Genomic DNA, 22,786 nt, shown 5'->3' with positions numbered 1-22,786 from the left:
AGCAATCTGGGTCCTTTCTTTGTGGAGTCTGCATGTTCTTTCTGTGTCTTCATGGGTTTCCTCTCACAGTCCAAAGACATGCAGTCAGGCCAATTGGAGATACTCAAGTCCCCCAAGGTATGATTGTGTATGTAAATGCCCTGTGATGGACTGGCGACCTGTCTGGGGTGTTTCCTGTCTTTCGCCCAGTGAATCGTACCCACCGCAACCCTTAATAGGATAAAGCGGTGGTAAAACAGACAATAAATGAATGTTTATTCATTCACTGCAAAGAATAAAACCTTATTTTGTGCTACTTGGTAAAATTCTGTGTACTCTAAAATAACCTTGTAGGCGTATGAGGGGGTAATGAAGTAATAAACATTCATGGTGTGTACATGACATATTACCAGGTCTGATAAGGCTATATAATCCCGATGAAATATCCCTCCATCTACTCTAGAACTATTACCATTTTTTTGGTCTATAGGGAAAACCTATACCCCATTTTTCCCCTTTAACAACTCCTCTACCTTTCACGCCACGAATAGTAAAGCCTCCCTCCCAAATACTAAAGGAGGCAATGGGATAACGACATGTGCCGCAGCCCCTGGTTGCACATAACTCTAATTAAGATCTAACAGTGTTACTATTCATCCTGTACAATACCTGCCACGCATCGGCCCCACTGTGAGCAGCCCGGCATGCGTGGAAGCAAATGCCTGCATCAGCAAAAAACCTTACGCCTCCTGGAGTGAATAAAGCACAATTCAAAGAAAATAGATCTCTAGTTCTCGGGTGCAACAAAATAGCCTCCATACTAACTTAACAAGGTAGGGGGAAAGAGCCGCTATGAGCTAACTGGGCGGAATAAATAGAACAAACATTAGCATTTATTGTAGCCAAACATTAGGACCTCTACCCCAAGAGTCCTGTGGTATCTGGTACCAAGACTTTCCAGGAGGTCCTTATGACTTTGGAGGAAACAGGACTTATCTGACCAGTATACCCTCTCTTCCATTGCTCTGAAGTCCAGTTCTGACACCCACATGCACATTGTAGGTGCTTTTAATAGTGGACAGGAGTAAGCATGGGCAGCCCAATGTTGTCAAAATAGCTTTGCCCCATTTGGACTCCACAAGATATCTCAAGGAGTCCTGTGGTATCTGGAACCAAGACATTTCCAGGATGTCCATATGACCTTGGAGAAAACAGTACTCATCTGACTAGTCAAACCTCTCTTCCTTTGCTCTGATGTCCAGCATCACCCACATGCCCATTATAGGTGCTCTGCCCCATGACTCTACAAGACATCTGAAAGAGTCCTGTGGTATCTGGTACCAAGACATTTCCAGGAGGTCCATTTGATTTTGGAGAAAACAGGCTACATCTGACCAGTCTACCCTCTCTTCCATTCCTCTGATGTCCAGTTCTGACACCTGCATACCCATTGTAGGTGCTTTCAGTAGTGGACAGGAGTTAGCATGGTCACTATGACTTCGATGATTCTTCTTCTGGTCAGGGTTCATCACATCTGACATTGGTGACAAGAGTGCATTGTGAATCCTGGTTAAGTTATTTATATAAGCTCAAGGAACAGGAACATGTTGTGGCTTTTCAATGATGACCACTGAAGACATACTGGACATTATGGCGGAACTTTTATTTACGGAATTAAATACTGCAGAAGTACTACTGAAGTCAAGTAAGGGAAGGGGCAAGGTGGTGATAGTTAAATAGACAAGAATGTGGAAAATCAGGTCAATTCGCACAATCACCAAGCTACGATTGATGAAAGCCTTGGTCTGGTCAGTAGCCACATATACACCAATCAGCCATAACATTAAAACCATCTCCTTTTTCCTACACTCACTGTCCATTTTATCAGCTCCACTTACCATATAGGGTCACTTTGTAGGTCTACAATTACTGACTGTAGTCCATCTGATTCTCTGCATGCTTTGTTAGCCCCCTTTCATGCTGTTCTTCAATGGTCAGGACCACCACAGAGTAGGTATTATTTAGGTGGTGGGTCATTCTTAGTGTGTGTTGTGCTGGTATGAGCGGATAAGACACAGCAGCGCTGCTGGAGTTTTTTTAAACACCTCACTGTCCCTGCTGGACTGAGAATAGTCCACCAACCAAAAATCTACAGCCAACACCGCCCAATGGGCAGCGTCCTGTGACAACTGATGAAGGTCTAGAAGATGACCAACTCAAACAGCAGCAATAGATGAGCGATCGTCTCTGACTTTACATCTACAAGGTGGATTAACTGAGTAGGAGTGTCTAATAGAGTGGACAGTATTTAAAAACTCCAGCAGCGCTGCTGTGTCTGATCCACTCATACCAGCACAACACACACTAACACACCACCACCATGTCAGTGTCACTGCAGTGCTAAGAATGACCCACCACCCAAATAATACTTTAATGTTATGGCTGATCAGTGTAGATGTAAACCCTGGACCCTGAAGAAAGAGGAAGACACAGTCAGGCTTTTGAGATCAAGTGCATCAGAAACTGCAGAATGTCTTATAGAGGAAGATGATGACCACTGAGCGATTTTACAAGACAGCCAGAACAGAAAAGGAGCTACTGAACCACATTAAGTCCCACAGTGTTATGACAGGACTTGAAGGATTCAGAAGACGAGGAAGACATCACGACATGGATTGCATTCTTCTTCCACTGCTTTTCTCAGTTATGTCTTCATCTTTTGTGTAAATAATTAACATCAAGATTGCAATTAGGATAATAAAGGTAATTATGCAGACAGTATTTTTATGTGCTACAGTGTGAAAACGAAGCACAACTTGAACACAGCACTATAGCGTTCATGTGTTACCATAGCAACCTAATACACCTTTGGTCTAATTACATATTGATGTACTATTCTGCTGGTAATTTAAGTGCTGTTTGGTGCTCAATCTGTTGGAAAAAACAATATATACACTCATTGAGCATTTTATTAGGTACACCTATGTGGTACTTACTTTTTTAATAAGCTACATCCAATGTACATATGAACCTTGGAAGTACAGTTAATGACTGTGGCCCATCTGTTGCTCTGTACGCCTTGTCAGCCCCCCTGTACCCTATTTATCATTTAAAAGGGACCCCCTTAGGACACCCACTGACCAGATGATGTTTGGATGGAGACCATTCTCAGTACTGCCATGATGCTAACATAGTAATTGTATGGTAGTGTGTGTTGTTTTGGTATATCAAGTACAGTAAACTTTACTGGCCACTTTATTAGGAACACATACTATGTTAGCACTCGCTGTAGGTGCACAGTTGGAGACTAGAACTTTTTATTTATATGCACACAGGTAGTAAACACTAATACACTAATACTGATTGGAATATGATTCTCTACCCAGCATTACCTACCTGGCGAAATTCAGGAACCATCCTAGACAGGTTGCCAGTACATCACAGGGCAAACACACACACAGAAAGATACCTAGGGCGATTTAGTATCTCCGATTAGCAAGAAGGTTCTGGGTTCGTTCCCCAGGCAGGGCAGTCCGGGTCATTTCTGTGCGCAGTTTGCATGTTCTCCCCGTGTCTGCGTGGGTTTCCTCCGGGAGCTCCGAAACATGCAGTCAGGTTAATTGGAGACTTTGCCCTATAGGTGAATGGGTGTGTGTATGTGTGTCTGCCTCGCGATGGACTGGCGCCCTGTCCAGGGCGTTACTGAGTGCCTTGCGCCCAATGAAAAGCTGGGATAGGCTCCAGCACCCCGACCCTGACTGGATAAGCAGTTAATGAAGTGAGTGAGTGATGGATTCTATGCCCTATATGTTCCTCCACGAGTCATACTGGCATTGCAGTGGCCTGTCTGAAGCCCTATCTGACCTAATCTCTCTGACACATGGCCATTTGTGTCTGTTAAGTTCCTGGCCAGGTTACTAGCACTGGTAAGACTTAACTTCAGAAGACTAGCATAGTATAATACACTACTTTTCTTATGGGCTGGTATCTCTTATCTAAAGACGTGTTAAAACAAGATATCCAACTTTGTTATCCAGAACATATCAGGTGGCGCAACCACACATCAATGTGCTAATTGTGGACCAGGGGCTCGTGTTGCACCAAGTCCATAGGGATGTCATGCTTGTAAATAATTGACATTCATCAAATGACCCATATATTATAAAGATTTATTATATTTTGTTCTATAGGCATAGAGATTTCTCTGTATTCCCATTGTCCACATTAGAATAATTACACAGTGTACAGACGGTAGTGTGTAAAAGGTTCAGGCTTATTTTCCGTGGTGTAATAATCCTGTTATCTTCCAACACAGGTGATGCAACTTCGGTCACAAATACAGTAACACTGCTTCTAATTAAAATAAACGATGCATACTGACTTTATGTGGTCTAAAAACATTAAGAAATAAATCGTCTACGAGCATACCGGACACGACACAAGAGCTACTGCGCTTGCACAAAAGAAATAAGAACGAAATAAGAAAATAGTGTAATTCACTGCTCATTAAATCTTCCTCACATAACCCCCCCTAAGCAGGAATTGGAAGGCAGAAAACTGTAACCAAATCTTGATGGACCTGGTTGGGGGAATAGGCGATACAGGAAGTGTCAAGCTTTCCGTTCCCTTGCCACAGACACGCAGATGCATCGAGCTGAAGTATGAAGGGCTGCCAGGGTGACGCTAAGTGAAACGCTCATTTTGTGTTTGTGATTATTGAGGCCCATGGGCGATATGCACTAATGTGAGCTAATGCAATAGATTACACAGCCAAGGCCCTGGGGAGTAGACAGCAAGCAGATGTGCCATAGTAAAAAAAAGAAAGCGAAGGGAAGAGAAGAAAGGAGGAAAGAGAAAGTGACTCACGGGAATGTTTAATGTGGCGGAGACTGTCCCTTGTAATTTGCTGTTGTCAGGACATGCCGTTGTGAAATGCCTTGCTACGAGCATCACATCAATGCACGGCTGAAGCGTGCCAGTCCAACAGCGTTCATTAATAAAGCATTACTAATGCATGAAAACTTAAAGTTCTTTTGATTGATTAACAATGCCCTTTTCTTCTAAACATATGAGTTTTTAACGATCTACTGTTCATGATGGATGCCATGCCGTGTGTTTGAGGCCATGCCAGTCAGCACGTTGTGGCTTGTATGCTGTTACAGATTGGCAAAGTGTGCCATCTAGTGGACGCCACATGGAATTACACGCTGCTACGCGATAGATAGATAGATAGATAGATAGATAGATAGATAGATAGATAGATAGATAGATAGATAGATAGATAGATAGATAGATAGATAGATAGATAGATAGATAGATAGATAGATAGATAGATAGATAGATAGATAGATAGATAGATAGACTATATTGCCAAAAGTATTCGCTCGTCTGCCTTCACACGCATATGAATTTAGTGACGTCCCATTCTTAATCCAAAGTGTTTAATATGATGTTGGCACACCCTTTGCAGCTACAACAGCTTCAACTGTTCTGGGAAGGCTTTCCACAAGGTTTAGGATCGTGTTTATGGGAATTTTTGATCATTCTTCCAGAAGCGCATTTGTGAGGTCAGACACTGATGTTGGACGAGAAGGCCTGGCTCTCAGTCTCCACTCTAATTCATCCCAAAGGTGTTCTATCACGTTGAGGTCAGAACTCTGTGCAGGCCAGTCAAGTTCTTCCACACCAAACTCGCTCATCCATGTCTTTATGGACGTTGCTTTGTGCACTGGTGCACAGTCATGTTGGAACAGGAAGGGGCCATCCCCAAACTGTTCCCACAAAGTTGGGAGCATGAATTTGTCCAAAATCTCTTGGTATGCTGAAGCATTAAGAGTTCCTTTCACTGGAACTAAGGGGCCGAGCCCAGCTCCTGAAAAACAACCCCACACCATAATCCACCCTCCACCAAACTTAACACTAGGCACAATGCAGTCAGACAAGTAGCGTTCTCCTGGCAACCATCAAACCCAGACTCGTCCATCGGATTACCAGACAGAGAAGCGTGATTCATCACTCCAAAGAACACGTCTCCACTGCTCTAGGACCCGGACCGCCGCACCTGGGGATCGATTTGTTTTTCTAGTGCCACCCACTAGATAAACAAATAAAAATGAATGGACCATTAGAACCATTAGTTCATTCATTGTCTGTTTTAACATCATTTAGGGTCAAGGTAGGTCCCATTCACTGGGCAAAAGGCAGGAAACACCCACACACACACATTTACAACTAGCAGCTCCACTTAACCTGACCACATGTCTTTGGACTGTGGTAGGAAACCCACACAGACACGGGGAGAACATGCAAACTCCACACAAAAAGGGCCCAGACCACTCCACCTAAAAATCAAACCCAGGACCTTCGAGCTGTGAGGTGTTGTTGGTATTTCAAAATGCACCTCATATGACATGCAGGAGCCACATCCCTCTTTGTATAAGTAAATAAAACATGCAGATAAATAAATAAATAAAATTTATTTATATAGCACTTTTTACAGATAAGAATCACAAAGTGCTTTACAAAAACATTGCATGACAAAATATACATACTCATCTACATAATAAAACACAACATAAAATAAATTAAACAATAATAATAATAATAAAAATAATAATAATAATAATAATAAATAAAAATAAATAAATAATTCATTCAACATTACATGTTACACATTACAAATGCCTGCTTAAAAAGATATATGTACACAACTTAAAATGTTGCATATAATACCCTAAATTGGGGGTTGAGGGTTGATCAGAGTAAGGATTCCAAAATGAGTACAAGAAAAAGTGTTTTATCACGTCCCTAATGGACATTCACATTCCAGGAAAAATTGCTTGTTTATTTATTACTGAACTACGTGCCCATATTCTCTGCTGAGCTCTTGATCATATAATCAGATAATTTAAAACACTACTAATTTATATCTAGGTTCATGCAGCTGTGTAAAATTTAGTACATGTGCAGAAAATCAAATCTCCAAAGCTGGCTTTTACCACCCTCTAGTGGACCAGGTACACCTATGTGGTACTCACTTTGTAATAAGCTACAGTACATCCACCATATACTGTATATGAACCTTGGTCATACAGTTCATTTGACTGCGGCCCATCTGTTGCTCTGTACGCCTTGTCAGCCCCCTGTACCCTATTTATCATTTAAAAGGGACCCCCTTAGGACACCCACTGACCAGATGTTTGGATGACCAGATGATGTCTGCCATGATGTTAACATAGTAATTATATGGTAGTGTGTGTTGTCCTGGTATATCAGGTGCAGTAGTATTGTTGGGATTATTAAATAATGTTTGAACTTTACCGGCCTCTTTATTAGAAACACATACAATGTCCACACTCATTGTAGGCACACAGAGACTATAGCTTTTTCTTTATATGCACACAGGTAATAAACACTAACACACTAATTCTGGTTGGAATATGATTCTCTTCCCAGCATTACCATGTCATTGCAGTGCTGAGAATGTCCAATTCGCCTGGCGAAATTCAGGAGCCACCCTGGACAGGTCGCCAGTCCATCACAGGTCAAACACACACACACACACACACACACACAGAAAGAGACCTAGAGCAAATTAGTATTCCCATTTAACCTGACTGCATGTCTTCGAACCGTGGAAGAAAACCGGAGCTCCCAACATGCAAACTCCACATAAAAAGGCCCTGGACCGCTCCACCTAAGAATCAAACCCAGGATCTCCGATGCTCACATGTCCATTGTTGGCGCTTTTGGCGGTGGACAGGGGTCAGCATGGGCACCCTGACTGCGATGCACTGTGTATTCTGCCTCCTTTCTATCAGAACCAGCATTAACTTCTTCAGCAATCTGAGCTACAGTAGCTCGTCTGTTGGATCAGAACACAGCCTTTGCTCGCCATGTGCATCAATGAGCCTTGGCCGCCCATGACCCTGTCGCCGGTTTACCACTGTTCCTTCCTTGGCCCACTTTTGATAGATACTGACCACTGCAGACCGGGAACACCCCACAGGAGGTGCAGTTTTGGAGATGCTCTGACCCAGACTCTAACACATCAACTTTGAGGATAAAATGTTCACTTGCTGCCTACCCACTAACAGGTGCTGTGATGAAGAGATAATAGTGTTACTGTGTACATTGTGATTACGGCATTTTTCTTAACATAAACATTTAAAAAATGTCATTTAATGCAATTATTATGTTTTATTATTATTTAATAGAAGTATAATATAGTTTACAACCAATAGACAATGCAATCCAGTGCATTTTTTAATCAGACAAATTAGAAAATGTCCTCTAACACACACCATCTTTATTCTGCAACAGAACAGTCTGAAATACACTTGACCTAATGAGCATGGTTACAAAGTATACAACCAAACACCAGAATGTACGTACTGAACAAAAGGGACGAATAATTATCACAGTTCTTGCATTTCTGTGGTTCTTCAGAAATTCTGTGCAGTCCATGCTCTGCGTTTTGCACCTCATCGCATGTCGTTTCTAGTTTCTATAACTGGAAGAGAGCACGACTGCTCTAATGGTCTTACAAAAACAGTCAAAGTGCAAAAAAAGAGAAAATACAACATAACACAAAGAACCAAAAGAGGGGGGAAACCCACAAATATTTACAGATGACACCTCAGTGATGGATCATTTTAGTTCAGCTGAATGAACGTTAAAAGATGAAAGGATTCAATACTGAGAGGCGACAGACGCGCCATTATAACTCTGCAAGCCACTCCAGCAGTTGGACGTACGTTAAGAGTTCATTCTCTCAGGCTAACTGCTTACACAAAACACCTGCCACACTAAGGCAAAAAAAAATCAAACAAATGATAATTCAAGTTATCAGGAAGGAGTACAAGCAAATAAGTTAACACTGGTGCTTAGGCAGCCTTAAGGAAGGTAGCAAAGATAGTTTTTGAAAGCAGACCATACAAGTGGGTCTTTAGGTGGTCAACCCTGAATAGAATCTGAGAATGCCACGACAAAGCAAGAAATAAATACACATCCTTGGCTTGACTGTAAAAATGTAACATTGAACCAATAGGAGCCCTCTTGAGTTAGATCACAGCTTTGTAGTCCGTTTGAAGTGAAGCTTGCAAGTCTAGTTTAGTCACAGTGAAAGGTTTGGTTTTTTACAGCGGCTGCATTCGTCTCCATACAAAAAAAAAATCAAAGTACACAGTACATGACTATTGTTCTAAGTGTCTCAGTTTTGAGACAAAAAAAACCTCAGCAGCTTTTACTTGCACAAATGGAACAAAACCACAAGCTGCTGCAGGGTGTAAAGTAGACCTTAATAGAAACGTCTCGCTTTCGAACGATCTCTCAAGTGATCTACTTTTCGGTTCAGAACAGCGAGTAAGTAGAACAGGCACTTTTGCGACGTCTTCCCCAAAGCGTTCGATTTTGAAACTGGCCGATTCCCGAGAACTATTTGGAGGAAGCAGGAGTGCAGGATATGTTGTGTTTCGTGTTAAGTGCAATACCAATGCTGATTTCTGTACACTGTCGAATTTAATGACGGTTTGAAAACACTGTTCAAGAACAAATCGTTCCTCGTGCTCGCTTAATGTCCCGGCTTTATAGCGTGTCCCTCACTTTAGGAGTAGTGTCTGGAGCGGACGAGCGTCAGAGACGCTAACTTAAACCTTTTATTCCGGTCATAGTATCCATTGTTGGGTTTTGTTCAAATTCTTCAAGCCTGAAAAACAAATGTTATATAAAGTGTTAGCACTCGTTTCACTAACACTTGTTTCCACTGTGTTAAGTTTCATTTAAACATATTTCATGGACAGGGTCACGATGGGTCAGATTTCTGCAGAATCACTGTGCTCAATGCAAAAACACACCATGGGACAACCAAAACCAAAGGCTATGGGGTCTAGAATGGACTAACAGAAGGGCTACTGAGGCCCAAATAGTAGATTTTAATACTGATGATGATGAGATGATCAGTCATAAGATACAGTGGTGCATCAACCCCTTTTGTGTCACATAGTGCCCACCATCCAAACACCACACAAGGCCATATAGTGCCCACCATCCAAACATCATAAGGCCACATAGTACCCACCATCCAAACATCATATAAGGCCATATAGTACTCACCATCCAAATACCATATAAGGCCACATAGTACCCACCATCCAAATGCCCTTAAACACCACATTGTGGCCTTATATGGTGTTTGGATGATGGGCACTATGTGGCGTTTAAGGGCGTTTGGATGGTGGGCACTTTGTGGCCCCATATGATGTTTGGATAATAGGCACTATGTGGTGTTTAAGGGTGTTTTGATGGTGGGCACTTTGTGGCCCTATATGATGTTTGAATGATGGGCACTATGTGCGGTTTAAGGGTGTTTTAACAGTGTGCACTATGTGGCGTTTAAGGGTGTTTGGATGGTGGGTACTATGTGGCATTAAGGAGAGTTTGGATGGTAGGCACTATGTGGCGTTTAAGTGTGTTTGGATGATGGGCACTATGTGGCATTTAAAGGCGTTTGGATGGTGGGCATTTTGTGTCCCCATATGATGTTTGGATAATGGGCACTATGTGGCCTTATATGGCGTTTGGATGGTGGGCACTTTGTGGCCCTATATGATGTTTGGATGGTAGGCACTATGTGGTGTTTAGGGGTGCTTGGATGGTGGGCACTATGTGGCCTTAAATGGCGTTTGGATGGTGGGCACTTTGTGGCATTTAAGGGTGTTTGGATGTTGGGCAATATGTGGCATTTAAGGGTGTTTGGATGTTGGGCAATATGTGGCATTTAAGGGTGTTTGGATGTTGGGCAATATGTGGCATTTAAGGGTGTTTGGATGTTGGGCAATATGTGGCATTTAAGGGTGTTTGGATGTTGGGCAATATGTGGCATTTAAGGGTGTTTGGATGATGGGCACTATGTGGCATTTAAGGGCGTTGGATGTTGGGCAATATGTGGCATTTAAGGGCATTGGATGTTGGGCAATATGTGGCATTTAAGGGTGTTTGGATGATGGGCACTGTTTAGCGTTTAAGGGCATCTGGATGTGGGAATTATGTGGCATTTAAGGGCGTTTTTATGGTGGCCACTTTGTAGCCCTATATGGCATTTGGATGGCGGCCACTTCCCAACACCCTTAAACACCACATAGTGCCCACCATCCAAACGCTATATAAGGCCACATAGTGCCCACCATACAAAGCACCTACAATGGGCATACAGACATTGAAACTGGACATCAGAACAATGGAAAAAAACTCAACTGGTCTGAAAGAGTCTGTTTGTTTTTGTGGGTCTGATTCCACTAAGAAACACTGGGTCCCTATTCATTGCAGGGCTTCGGCCAAAACCCGCTCCACACACAGTCAGTCAGGTCTGTTTAGATGCCTGGCTAGTCGATATCGCCGCTGAGATTTGGGTTCGCAACAGTATAATAGTAGTGTAATAGACTGCAGCGATATAATGTGGGACAGCATGGGTGACTTGCATGTGCGTGGGCATATATTAAGATTTCAGAAAGATTCAATGCTGTGTACTACAACTGGTGGCTTTATATACACAGAATGCATGTGCTTGACTGGCCTGCCTGCAGTCCAGATCTCTCTACTATTGAACATGTATGGTGCATCATGAAGAGGAGAATTAGAGCAGCTGATGTGTTGTATCACGCAACAATAGACAATAATGCAAAAAAGTGCAACAATTAGTGTCCTCAGTTCCCAAACCATTCAAAAACCATTCTAGTGATGAATTACCATGTGTTCTACGAGGTGGCATCAGGAGGGTTGGGGTGGCTTCTCCTTTGGATGATGCTGTTGGCGTAATGTGGAAAAAGCAGTGCCCTGTTCCCTAAAAAAGAAGAACAAGCACATAACAGAAAACCATTAACGCCAGGAAGACACAGATCTTTATAAAAGACACGATCAAGTTACGTGGTCACACCCCCAGCAAAGGTCAATAAAACTAACTTTATAAACTTAGCCTATTTGTTAGAAATGTGCAGAGGTCAAGTATAATTAATAGTGCACGTGGGAAGAGTAAACAGTCTCTGATCGATACAGATGCTGAGATCCTCATGAGACCGTTCAGTTTAAAAGGTGTAGAAAACCAAGAACACACATTGTTAATTTATAGGCAACAAACCACAACACAGCACAGATGCATGCTGAGTATGAGGGTGCACAGCTGGAACATTTTGCAAGCTTATAAAAAGCCCACACACATGCACGTCATGCCAGGTACAATGATATCCAAACTCAGGTCTGTTCTGATGTTTAACACGCTCAGTATACAGTACATTAGACTGAACATTAAGTTATGTTGTGCTGTGGCTTATGACTTGCTGTCGCTTGCTATGACTAGACTAAACATACTTGTGGTGTATACAAATGATATACACCAACCAGGCATAACATTGTGACCACTGACAGGTGAAGTGAATAACACTGATTATCTCTTCATCACTGCACCTGTTAGTGGGTGGGATATATAAAGCAGCAAGTGAACATTTTATCCTCAAAGTCGATGTGTTAGAAGCTGTAAAGATGGGCAGCGTAAGGATGTCATGGCTAGACGACTGGGTCAGAGCATCTCCAAAACTGCAGCTCTTGTGTGGTGTTCTCGGTCTGCTGTGGTCAGTATCTATCAAAAGTGGTCCAAGGAAGGAACAGTGGTAAACTAGCGACAGGGTCATGGGCGGCCAAGGCTCTTTGATGCACGTGGGGAGCGAAGCCTGGCCCGTGTGGTCTGATTCAACAGACGAGCTCCTGTAGCTCAAATTGTTGAAGAAGTTGATGCTGGTTCTGATAGAAAGGTGTCAGGCTCCATGCCTCGACGGGTCAGGGCTGTTTATGTGGACCTTGCTTTGTACATGGTGGTATATACTATTTAAATTGCATCTTTTTCAGGGACATCCTTGCTTGTTTCTGTGAAAACAATGCCAAGCTACCTTGTACATGTGTTAGAAGGTGACTTTATTGCAAGTGGTTGCAGATGCTAGACTGGCCTTCCTGCAGTCCGGACCAGTCTCGCTTTGAAAGTGTGTGGGGCATAATGAGAAATATATATAGCTTATATTACACAGGAATGGGGTAGAAAATGTTTTTCACTACTTATACACCCGGTATCCGATATGTTTGATGATTTTGGTGTAAAGAAACCCCAATGTTTATGTGGACCTTACTTTGTACATGGTGGTAAATACCATTTAAATGGCATCTTTTTCAGGGATGTCCTTGCTTGTTTTTGTGAAACAATGCCAAGCCACCTTTTGCACATGTCACAAGGAGACTTCATAGTAAGCAGTTTCGACAGCAATAAAACAGAAAACATTGCACAATTCAGTACAAGTCAGAACTTACCAGCACTGGGTGCGTTTCCAGCCACGGCATGGCCGGAGGCCGGCATGACAGGTTGATAAAGTGACGTCAGCTCGTTAGGAGTGTAGGTGCGCAGCAGGTTGATGACATTCCAGTCTGCCTCCATGCTGCTCCCAGATGCTGTGGGCGGCACACGGCCAGGAGCCACGGGCAGGAAGTTCTTAACGTTCCTGCCCAGGGACAGCTCGCCGATCCTTCCCGCCACCTGCACCGGTTCCGAGTTTTTCGACCTCTTGCTGGAAGGCTCGCCGTTGTGAATGTCCGCCTGTGAAAGGTTCCTGAATCGGTCGGAGAGGCACAGCCTGGTCGTTTCCGAGGGCCAGGCGACACCGTTTTTAACCAGGTTGGGTTTTTGAGAGATGACGGGAATGTTGAATTTCCTGCTGGATTCTATGACTGAATCTGGAAATCTGGGTTGGATGCCTAGGACCGTTTCAGAAGCTCTGATCCTCTGGGTCACGTTCTGCTTTTCTCTCCAGGATTCTTTTGCGGGAGATGTCTTTGTTAACTCCGCTTTCTTCGTACCGATTCCCAATGGAGTCCTGTCAAAATAAAAGTCACAGATTATGTGAATACACTGATGATAATGCATTACATTTTTGTGCTGTATTATAATAATAATAAAAAGTAGATCGCTAAATTTAGCAAGTAAAAGTAAGTGCAGTTTGTTTTTTGTAGAGGATGTGTTAATTTTATTTATTTAATAGTGTTAAACTTATTAAAACAACAAAAACATGGAATTTAATTCATTTTATTTGTTTTTATTTATTAGGATTTTAATAAAGCAATAAGCCACGAGAGGCCGTGCATTACTGTGATTTTAGCACGGGGATGACGTTTTTGGGCACGACGCGAAGCGGAGTGCCTAAAACTTCTTTCCCCGTGCTAAAATCATAACAGTAATGCACGGTCTCGAGTTAGCAAAATAGTTCGATTAACAGTGTTGCTAGGCAACATGAGGGCGAAAATAACATTAATTTTTTCTATTCAGTGGCGTATTAATATGGAATGATGTGAGGTGGCCCTAGGTGTGCGTTTATCGGGGATTTTACAACGGCTTCGAACGCGGCTCAGCCAATCAGATTTTAGGACCGGAACTATCCGTTTTATAACTATGTTTTAACACTAACTACCTACATGAATAGAACCACACATTCCACATGATTCATCAGTTCAGTCTTTGGACTGTGGTAGGAAACTGGATCTCCCAGAGGAAACCCATGCAGACATTGGGAGACACAGAAAGGACCCAGACCACTCCACCTCGGAATTAAACTCGGGACCTTGTTGAGGTCCTGGGTTCGATCCCCAGATGGGGCGATCCGGGTCCCTTCTGTGCGGAGTTTGCATGTTCTCGCCGTGTCTGCGTGAGTTTCCTCCGGGTGCTCCGGTTCCCTCCCACAGTCCAAAGACGTGCAAGTGAGATGAACTGGAGATACCGTTCCTGTCATGAATGTAACCAAAGTGTAAAACATGACGTTAAAATCCTAATAAACAAACAAAAACCTTCTTGTTGTGAGGCGACGGTGAGTGAAATTGAGGGTTAAGGGTTCTGCTCAAGTGCCTAACAGTTGCAACTCGGTTGATGTAGGGCTCAAACCAGCGACCTTCTGATTACTAGTCTAATTCCTTCACCAGATATCAAAATATTGCCCCCACTGAGATGGTATAGTATCTACCAAATCAATCATTCCAACATTCAATTACCTGTTTGTGACCTGAGGAGGTTTGGGCGTCTGCATCTTCTCTGTGGATTTTCCAGGTTGGGGCTGTGGGGATTTGGTGCGGCGATTACATTTCTGATTGATGGTAGCCAAAGGAGCCACGTCTTTTCCTTCGAGAGCCGGAGGGCACCCGGTGTAGCGCTTCAGCTTGACTGGCGGCCTGTAGGAGTACTTCTTGGCGTCCGTCTTCTCCTTATGTAAAAGTTTCCTGTGCATGAGCAGAAGTTCAGGATAGAAGGTCTCATATGAACAGGAAGTACAGGAGTTGGTCAGTAGCATGCTTCTAGGCACTGAGGTAGCGGACATGGACACAGAGTCTTTCAGGGATAGATCTAAGGGTGCCTCGGCAGCTTCTTTCCAGTCGGGTTTTGGGTTTATTTGGAGCGTAGCATTCACGTGAGGCTGGTTAGGGGGAGTATTCAGAGATATGGCGTTCACGCTGACGAACTCTTCTTTGACGCGGATGACAGGTACGGGGATGGAAATAGCAGGCTGAATGGGAACTGCTTCATGCTTGATGTAGGCAGCCGGAGCGTTAGGAGCAGGAGATGGTTTAGATGGTTTTAAGGCCGACTTGTCGTCCGTATTCGAAGGTGACTCTCGGCCCTTGGAGCCGTTAGCGTTGGGTGCGGACGATGCAGGAATGTTGGCGATCTCGGAGTAAGGCTTGTCTTTGTGACGTCGGTCCAGGTGGTACCGCAGAGAGGTTTTCTGTGCAGCTGCGTAATCACAGTACTCACATTTGTAAGGTTTTTCCCCTGAAGAAAGACAACGGGGATAAAAAGTGAGCGTTTATAATAAAGCTACTCAGCACACATGGCCAGGAGTAAAGCAGCTTTGTGACACTAGTGATTTACAATGAGTACTGCTGGTATAAGACCTTTAAAGGCAACACATGTATTTTCTGTCTAGATTTAAAAAGAGGATTAATTTTTCATTTATTTGTCATATATACATATTTATACTTGTTTGGAAGCTGGGGTCAAAGCGCAGAGTCAGCCATTGTACGTCGGCCCTGGAGCACACAGGGTTAAGGGCCCAACAGCGGCTGCATAGCAGAGGCTGGATTTGAACTGACTAGGTTACCAATGATATCCCAAAGCTCTACCAATTAGGCTACCACTGTCCCAAATTCTCAAAATAATTTTTGAGAGTGGGGGTGTTAAAAATGTACACTAAGCGCTAGGCTTCCTCCCTCGAAGTTTTAATCTCATTTGTGCTAAAGATACGACTGGCAGTGTCTGAGTGGGGAGAAAGGTTGAATGGGTTCCTCGTCGCTGGTGCAACTGTGGCTTCTGATGGCTGGTCAAATGACAACAACAGACCTATGAAATAAAAATTGCTCTTGGCGTGTGTAGGTGCACGTGGGCTGTGTAAAAGCTACAGTGATTAATAATGGGTAAAGGAAAGTATTAAGTCTAGTGTCAAATGAAATGTAGTTTATTAGACAAAAATGATCATCAAAATCATGAATTAATCTATATAGGGTTGGGGAGGGTCACATGGAGCTTAGCATGGCTCTCCATACACAGAGACACTGTCTGGCTCTCCATACACTTTTTTATTAAATAATGTGAATATGAAACAGATGTTTTTGATTTTAATGGGACGCTATGAGCTTGTCGGGTATTGGCTAACTAGTTTAAAGAAATTGGCAGAATTTTCATCCCTACCTGACCCCAAAAACCATTTCACTAATAATTGATGAAGTGTAAATGATTGTGCTGTGGAAGACAAAAGCCAGGAGTTGAATACATGTCTGATTAAACCTGATTAGGCTTTGTTTCATTATTAGATTATCAGTACCAGTGCTATCAAGCTTTACGAAGGCTTCCTGTAGATTAAAATGTATTATCAGCAGTCCATATAAATATCCATAAGTCCATATACACTGATCAGCCATAACATTAAAACCACCTCCTTGCTTCTACACTCCACGCTTAATACTTACCATATAAAAGCACTTTATAGTTCTTCAATGGTCAGGACTCTCTTAGGACCACTACAGAGCAGGTATTATTTGGGTGATGGATCATTTTCAGCACTGCAGTGACACTGACATGGTGGTGGTGTGTTAGTGTGTGTTGTGCTGGTATGAGTGGATCAGACACAGCAGCGCTGCTGGAGTTTTTAAACACCTCACCGTCACTGCTGGGCTGAGAATAGTCCACCAACCAAAAATATCCAGCCAACAGCGCTCCATGGGCAGCGTCCAGTGACCACTGATGAAGGTCTACAAGATGACCAACTCAAACAGCAGCAATAGATGAGCGATCGTCTCTGACTTTACATCTACAAGGTGGACCAACTAGGTAGGAGTGTCTAATAGAGTGGACAGTGAGTGGACATGGTATTTAAAAACTCCAGCAGCGCTGCCAGTGTCACTGCAGTGCTGAGAACGATCCATGATCCACAATACCTACTCTGTAGTGGTCCGGTGAAAGCAGGGTAGTTAGTTAGCGCTGCTCAGTGTAAATAGCCAATAAATTGTCTGTGCAATAATATTAATATTTATCGAAGAACAGAATCACTGCAGCCCTATCAACCTGTGATACCCCCGCTAGCTAAGATATGTTTTATTATTTTTATTTATTTACTTTATAGTCTTATTACATTGCACATTTGATTCTACTTTTTGGCCACCATTAAACAATATAAATCAAAACTGCTTGAATTCAGTACCTGTATGTGTCCTGAGATGAATATTGAGGTAATAGTTGGATCGGAAAGTCTTGCCACAGTAGCAGCACTTCCTCGGCGTGAGGATTTTCAGTTTCATTTTCTCAGAGCGCTCTTCAATTTTATCTGCAATCATGAATACATGGAAAAAGAAATGACTCAAAAGATCAAACTGACACTTGATTCACAACATACACAACTGTTATGAAGATTAAAGCATATCATGTATAAAGAGCAGCAGATCAGATGTACTGCAATAAAGAACATCATATCTTTGGTAACCATAAGAGGGAGCCGTTGAGATTTTTTGGCAGTAACCAACAGTGTAAAAGATCTGTTTAGGTACAGAGTTACAACAGCCATTAACACTTTGTTTAACAGTAATCTAACGTTCTATGCGAGTCCATCCAGAGATGATCATTAGCGTGACACAAAGATTAATATATATTTTTTGTATTTTAGTCAATTATTAATATTTGTTTAATAACAGGTGGTTTTAAATTTCCTCATCCTTGGCTCTGGCCATGGATAGTCAGAGACCATATACCCATATACGCATCCCTTCCAATGTCATTGTGTACTGAGAAACATGCTCTGCTGCATGGCTCCCAGACCAGTCCCAAGGAACGCATATCACACGTCCATTCGTGTCTGTTGGATATCCAGCCACGTTGGTGGTGCTGCTGAGATCCGAACTGGTGAGACCAAACCACCTAAACATGTTGAACTATTTACATTTTTCTGCATTTAGCATTAAAGACGCCTTTATCCAGAGCGACTTACAGTAGTTTGACAGTATATTTGCAGTCTCTGCAATTGAGGGTTAAAGGCCTAGCTTTAGAGCTTGACAGTGGCAACCTGGCAGTGGTGGGGCTTGAACCAGCGATCTTTTGATTACTAGTCCAGTACCTTAACCACTAGGCTACAACTGCCTTTGACCATCGCCCCAGGTGGTCATTCACTTTAATCGTGTTCTCAGAACAGGGTTGAACAATCCCATTTAAGACGCACCAGTGCTATTTTTTTTTTGCCAGTTCCAATCCGGGCTTCAAGAAGGGCTGGGCGATTTTGCCACAAAAAAAAAAATCTCGATTATTTTTAAATTATTACCGATTCTCGATTACGATTTTGATTTTTTTTGTTCTTGTATAATGCAATTGAAAAAAGACTAAAATTTCTTTTTTTTTACATTTTAATTTAAAAGACTGCAGAAGTGCAAAAATAGTAACAGCACCACCTATAATTATCCTTTCAAGGAACTCAAACTTTATAACAATAACTGTATAACAATAATTAACAATAATTAAAACAAAATAGAAATCTTAATTAGCTATATCCTTTATAAGAATAACTCACAAACAACTCACTTTAAATACTGTGCTGCAGAACCTCCTTACATTAAGAAAAGTGCACAACCACAAACAGTTCTTTACAGTTTTCTTAAAAGGAACACTAGCCTGTTTACTGTTTCCACCACTTTTGCCCTCTTGTGACTGGGGGGTGGATGGAGGTCTAAGATCTGCTTCTAACAATATAGACTACAATTCCCATGCTCCCACGGACTGTCACGTGATTATCACATGTCCCCGGTCAGCCAATCCTGATCGCGCTCATCGGCTCCGGAGTTTTGATTCATTTCAGCGGTGTTCGATTCAGTGAATCTTAATTAAACTCTTCTGTTCGTGTGTCTCGTTTTGCTGATCGTGTTTGCGCTCCTTATTACTGAATCTAACCGTTACCGTGTATGACACTTGTCTTCCGTTTACTGTTTTAGTTTTCGCTGATTTTGTACACTGTTTTTGCCTTTTGATATTAAACTTTCCTTGATTTATATTCCGCGAGCGTCTGCTCAGTTTCTGCCTCGTGACATGTTGGTATTTTAATTAAAATATAAAGTATGTAAACAATCGCGATTGTCACATTTCTGACATCGAGTGAAAACGTTCATTCGAATTAACCGAATTAATCGTGAAAATCGCCCAGCCTTAGCTTCAAGTACTCTCCAATACTGGTACTGATCTCACACCAAGATTTTGCGCAGAAATTGTAAAGAACTTAATAAATAAAAAGAAAAGAAGAAAAATGACCACCTGTAATTAAACATTGTGTTAATGTGAATTGTGTTCCCACACAACTACAGCATAAAATAATCAGTGAATCAAATTAATAAACATTAAATACGATTCAATAACGACTCAGCTCAGCCCAATATTAGCCCTGATGTCAACATTTCGTTTTGGAATGAGGCATTCCAGAGTACAAGATGTTTCAATCTGATTCACTGCACACACACACATAAAAAGGGATGTCAAGGATTAACCAGTTAACCAACAAACAACATTAAGTCATTGTTTGAATAATGCTGTTGGTTAAAACTGACAATGTTTATCATTCCCAACATTGGACGCTTGATTCGACTGAAAGTTTTACACTGCAAGAGCGCTGATATATGATGGGGTAAGCTCACTCTTACCCCATCTCCATGCACATGCGTCAGTTGTGTTCACAGCTGCATGTGTAGTTTGGAATTTAAATAAGAAACCCTGTAATGCATTTATATCATAAACAACGAAACTATTACGTCTTAAAGACTGTGTTGCACCCTGATCCTGAAGGAACGTTGTGTCGTTACTTGTATATAGCTGAAATGACAATAAAGCCTCTCTTGAACTCTAATTCTAATAAAGTTGGGCACAAAGTGGTGAACTGTGACCCATCCTTGCTTGCAAAGGCTAAGCCGTTGATGGATCATGATCATTTCAAGCAGTTTAACAAATTAAAATGGCATTTTATTATTATTATTACTATTATTTTTTGTAAGGATGTAAGGTTAGAAACATGCAAATATGTTAAAATACCTGACTGAAATTCTTCACCAGGCAAACCTTCTTCAAAGCCATCCTCCGAGCCCTCCTCTGCCTGATCTAGTGACAAACTCTCCGCCGAGCCCACGCTTGGGGTCCTTCCTTCTCCCGGTGTGGTGGGGCTATCCGCTCCACCCCTCTCTTTCTTATGAATCCTGGAGTGCAAAACCAGCTGATGGTAGGTCCTGAACGTTTTGCCGCACTCTTCGCAGTCTGTGGGTTTGTCTTTGCGCAGACTCAAGCTGGTCTGCTCGATACAGGGAGTTCCTCCAACACTGAGTCTAGTCTTCATCTCGGTCCTCAGGCCCCTTCTCACCAGTTTCTCCCCGCCGCTCGAGTCCCAGATGGACCCCAGCTCCTCTTTGTCCGACGCGGACTCCTCGTTGTCTGAATTGGATTCGGGGTTGGGTTCCTTGCTCAGGTTCGGCCCTGCTGCGATTTTGCCCTTGGTGGCCAGTTGCCAGGCCTGGTAGGTGTTAAAGGGGTCGAGTTGTGCGATCCAGCGGCCGGGCTGGCTCTTCCGTTCAGATTTCTGGGATGTTCTGTGCAAGTTGAGGCACTGAAGGAAGCCTTCCTGAGAGGCAGGAGTGTCAAGCTGGTCTTTCGAAGACACGTTATCCTCAGGTTCCGGTTCTCGATTGTGCATTTTGCTGTGCTCTGCGAGAACGTCTTTATTTAGGAAAAAAAAGCCACACACCATGCACATCTTGTACGCCGTCGATGTGGGCGACGCTGGCCGTTCTTGTACGATGTCATTAATAGTGATGGGTGCCTCTACGTCTTGATTCTTGCCGGATCTGGATTTGCCGTGGGTCCTCATGTGGTTTTTGAGAAACCAGGGCTCTTTGAAACGTCGACCGCACAAGTTACAGCAGTATATGAAGGAGTCCTTGTGCTTCCGCATGTGAGAGTCGAGCTCGGCAGCGTTTTCCGTGACCTGGCCGCATACCCCGCAGGTCAGCTCTTCGTTAACATCGTTTTGGCACGTCTTGGTGCGAGTCCTTTCAGCTGGGGTCAGGAACTCGGCCTCGACGCGAAGCACAGCAGGTGCGTGCAGAGTAGTGGGATGCTGGCTGAGTAAATGTGGTCCGAGGTCTTCCTCGTGCTCGAAGATCTTCTCGCAAAACATGCAGGCCAGAGGAAGACCGTTCGGTACGGACATTCCAGTCTTCTCCGCCAGGCTGGTGTGGGGTGTAACACTGGAGCCGGAGCCAGAGCTGGGCATTGTGGCACTGCTTCGGTTGAGGATGTCATGACCTAGCCCTTCTGGACTCTCCACATATTGAATGAGTTGGTGGGTAGGCATGGCAGCAACAGTCCTAATTCAGCACCTTGAAAGAAATGTGGATTAAGACTCCGAGTCTCTTTCATGAAACTATACTTCTGGAGGTCAGATTAGCAGTCTGTTTTCATACAAACTTCCAGAAAACTGACTCCTCAAACACCTTCAGTGTGCCCCTGTTATAAGTCATGATGAACTTATGAACACAAAGTCAGGACTTGCCACCGGTAGGTTTTTACATGTGAAATCTTTTCAGATATCTAGTGATTCATGCACTGGAATTATGTCCTGACAGGCAGAACCTGAAATGAAAGAAATGAAAGCAGGAGTAAGAGAATGTCAGGTGTGGCTTCTTATAGACAGCAAACTCAGCCTGAATAGATATAATACTAAAAAAATGTCATGTATGTAATATGAAAGTAGTGCAAAGTATTACAGCAACAGCAACAAAACTGGTTCAATAGAACTAGCTTACTAATTGCTGATATTTCAAAGGGTAATTAATTTTCTGCCATAATGTGCCAAAAGTATGCAAAACATGTATGTAAAAGCTCCTCCTACTTTAGCTCAGGTGAATCCACAAGGAATATAAAAGAAATGATTGAAAACTAAAAGCATTGGAGGATCTGTAATTCTTTCTTTTTTTACATTTGCATGTGCAGCATTAAGCGGACGCTTTTATTAAAAATGACTTAATACAACTTGAGTAAACAAGGTTTAGGGGCCTTAACCAATAGAAGGTAAGAGGGCCCTGTTCCAGCATGAGTGTCCCCTTGGACACAAGGAAGGTCAAGAAGTCTGGAGGAACTCCGGTGGTCTACACAGAGCCTTGATCTCTACACTACCCTATCACCAAAATTACAACAGGAAACCAATAGCATACTAACGCT

General features: G+C 42.8%; 1 protein-coding gene across 1 annotated transcript; it reads right to left on the bottom strand.

Moving 5' to 3' along the window:
- Positions 1-8,218: 8,218 nt before the first annotated feature.
- znf217 (zinc finger protein 217) lies at positions 8,219-21,920 on the bottom strand. The gene is made up of 6 exons (XM_063015443.1): positions 20,609-21,920; positions 17,754-17,876; positions 15,055-15,829; positions 13,330-13,889; positions 11,725-11,818; positions 8,219-9,685 (listed from the first exon to the last, which is right to left on the bottom strand). Exons 1-5 carry the CDS (start codon positions 21,918-21,920, stop codon positions 11,733-11,735), a joined length of 2,856 nt encoding a protein of 951 aa, XP_062871513.1. The 3' UTR covers positions 8,219-9,685; positions 11,725-11,732.
- Positions 21,921-22,786: the final 866 nt, after the last annotated feature.

The sequence above is a fragment of the Trichomycterus rosablanca genome, chromosome 19, assembly GCF_030014385.1.
Source record: "Trichomycterus rosablanca isolate fTriRos1 chromosome 19, fTriRos1.hap1, whole genome shotgun sequence".
In the NCBI taxonomy this organism is placed as follows: Eukaryota; Metazoa; Chordata; class Actinopteri; order Siluriformes; family Trichomycteridae; genus Trichomycterus; species Trichomycterus rosablanca.
This window is presented reverse-complemented; position numbering and strand designations above follow the sequence as displayed.

Bases quoted from the DNA above. Each gene is read 5' to 3' on its own strand.
- znf217 (XM_063015443.1), bottom strand. From the start codon at position 21,920: ATGCCTACCCACCAACTCATTCAATATGTGGAGAGTCCAGAAGGGCTA. The intron at 17,877-20,608 runs GTATTTTAACAT...TCATGATTGCAG, and splicing joins TGGTGAAGAATTTCAGTCAG to ATAAAATTGAAGAGCGCTCT. The intron at 11,819-13,329 runs GTAAGTTCTGAC...CTTCTTTTTTAG, and splicing joins TGGAAACGCACCCAGTGCTG to GGAACAGGGCACTGCTTTTT.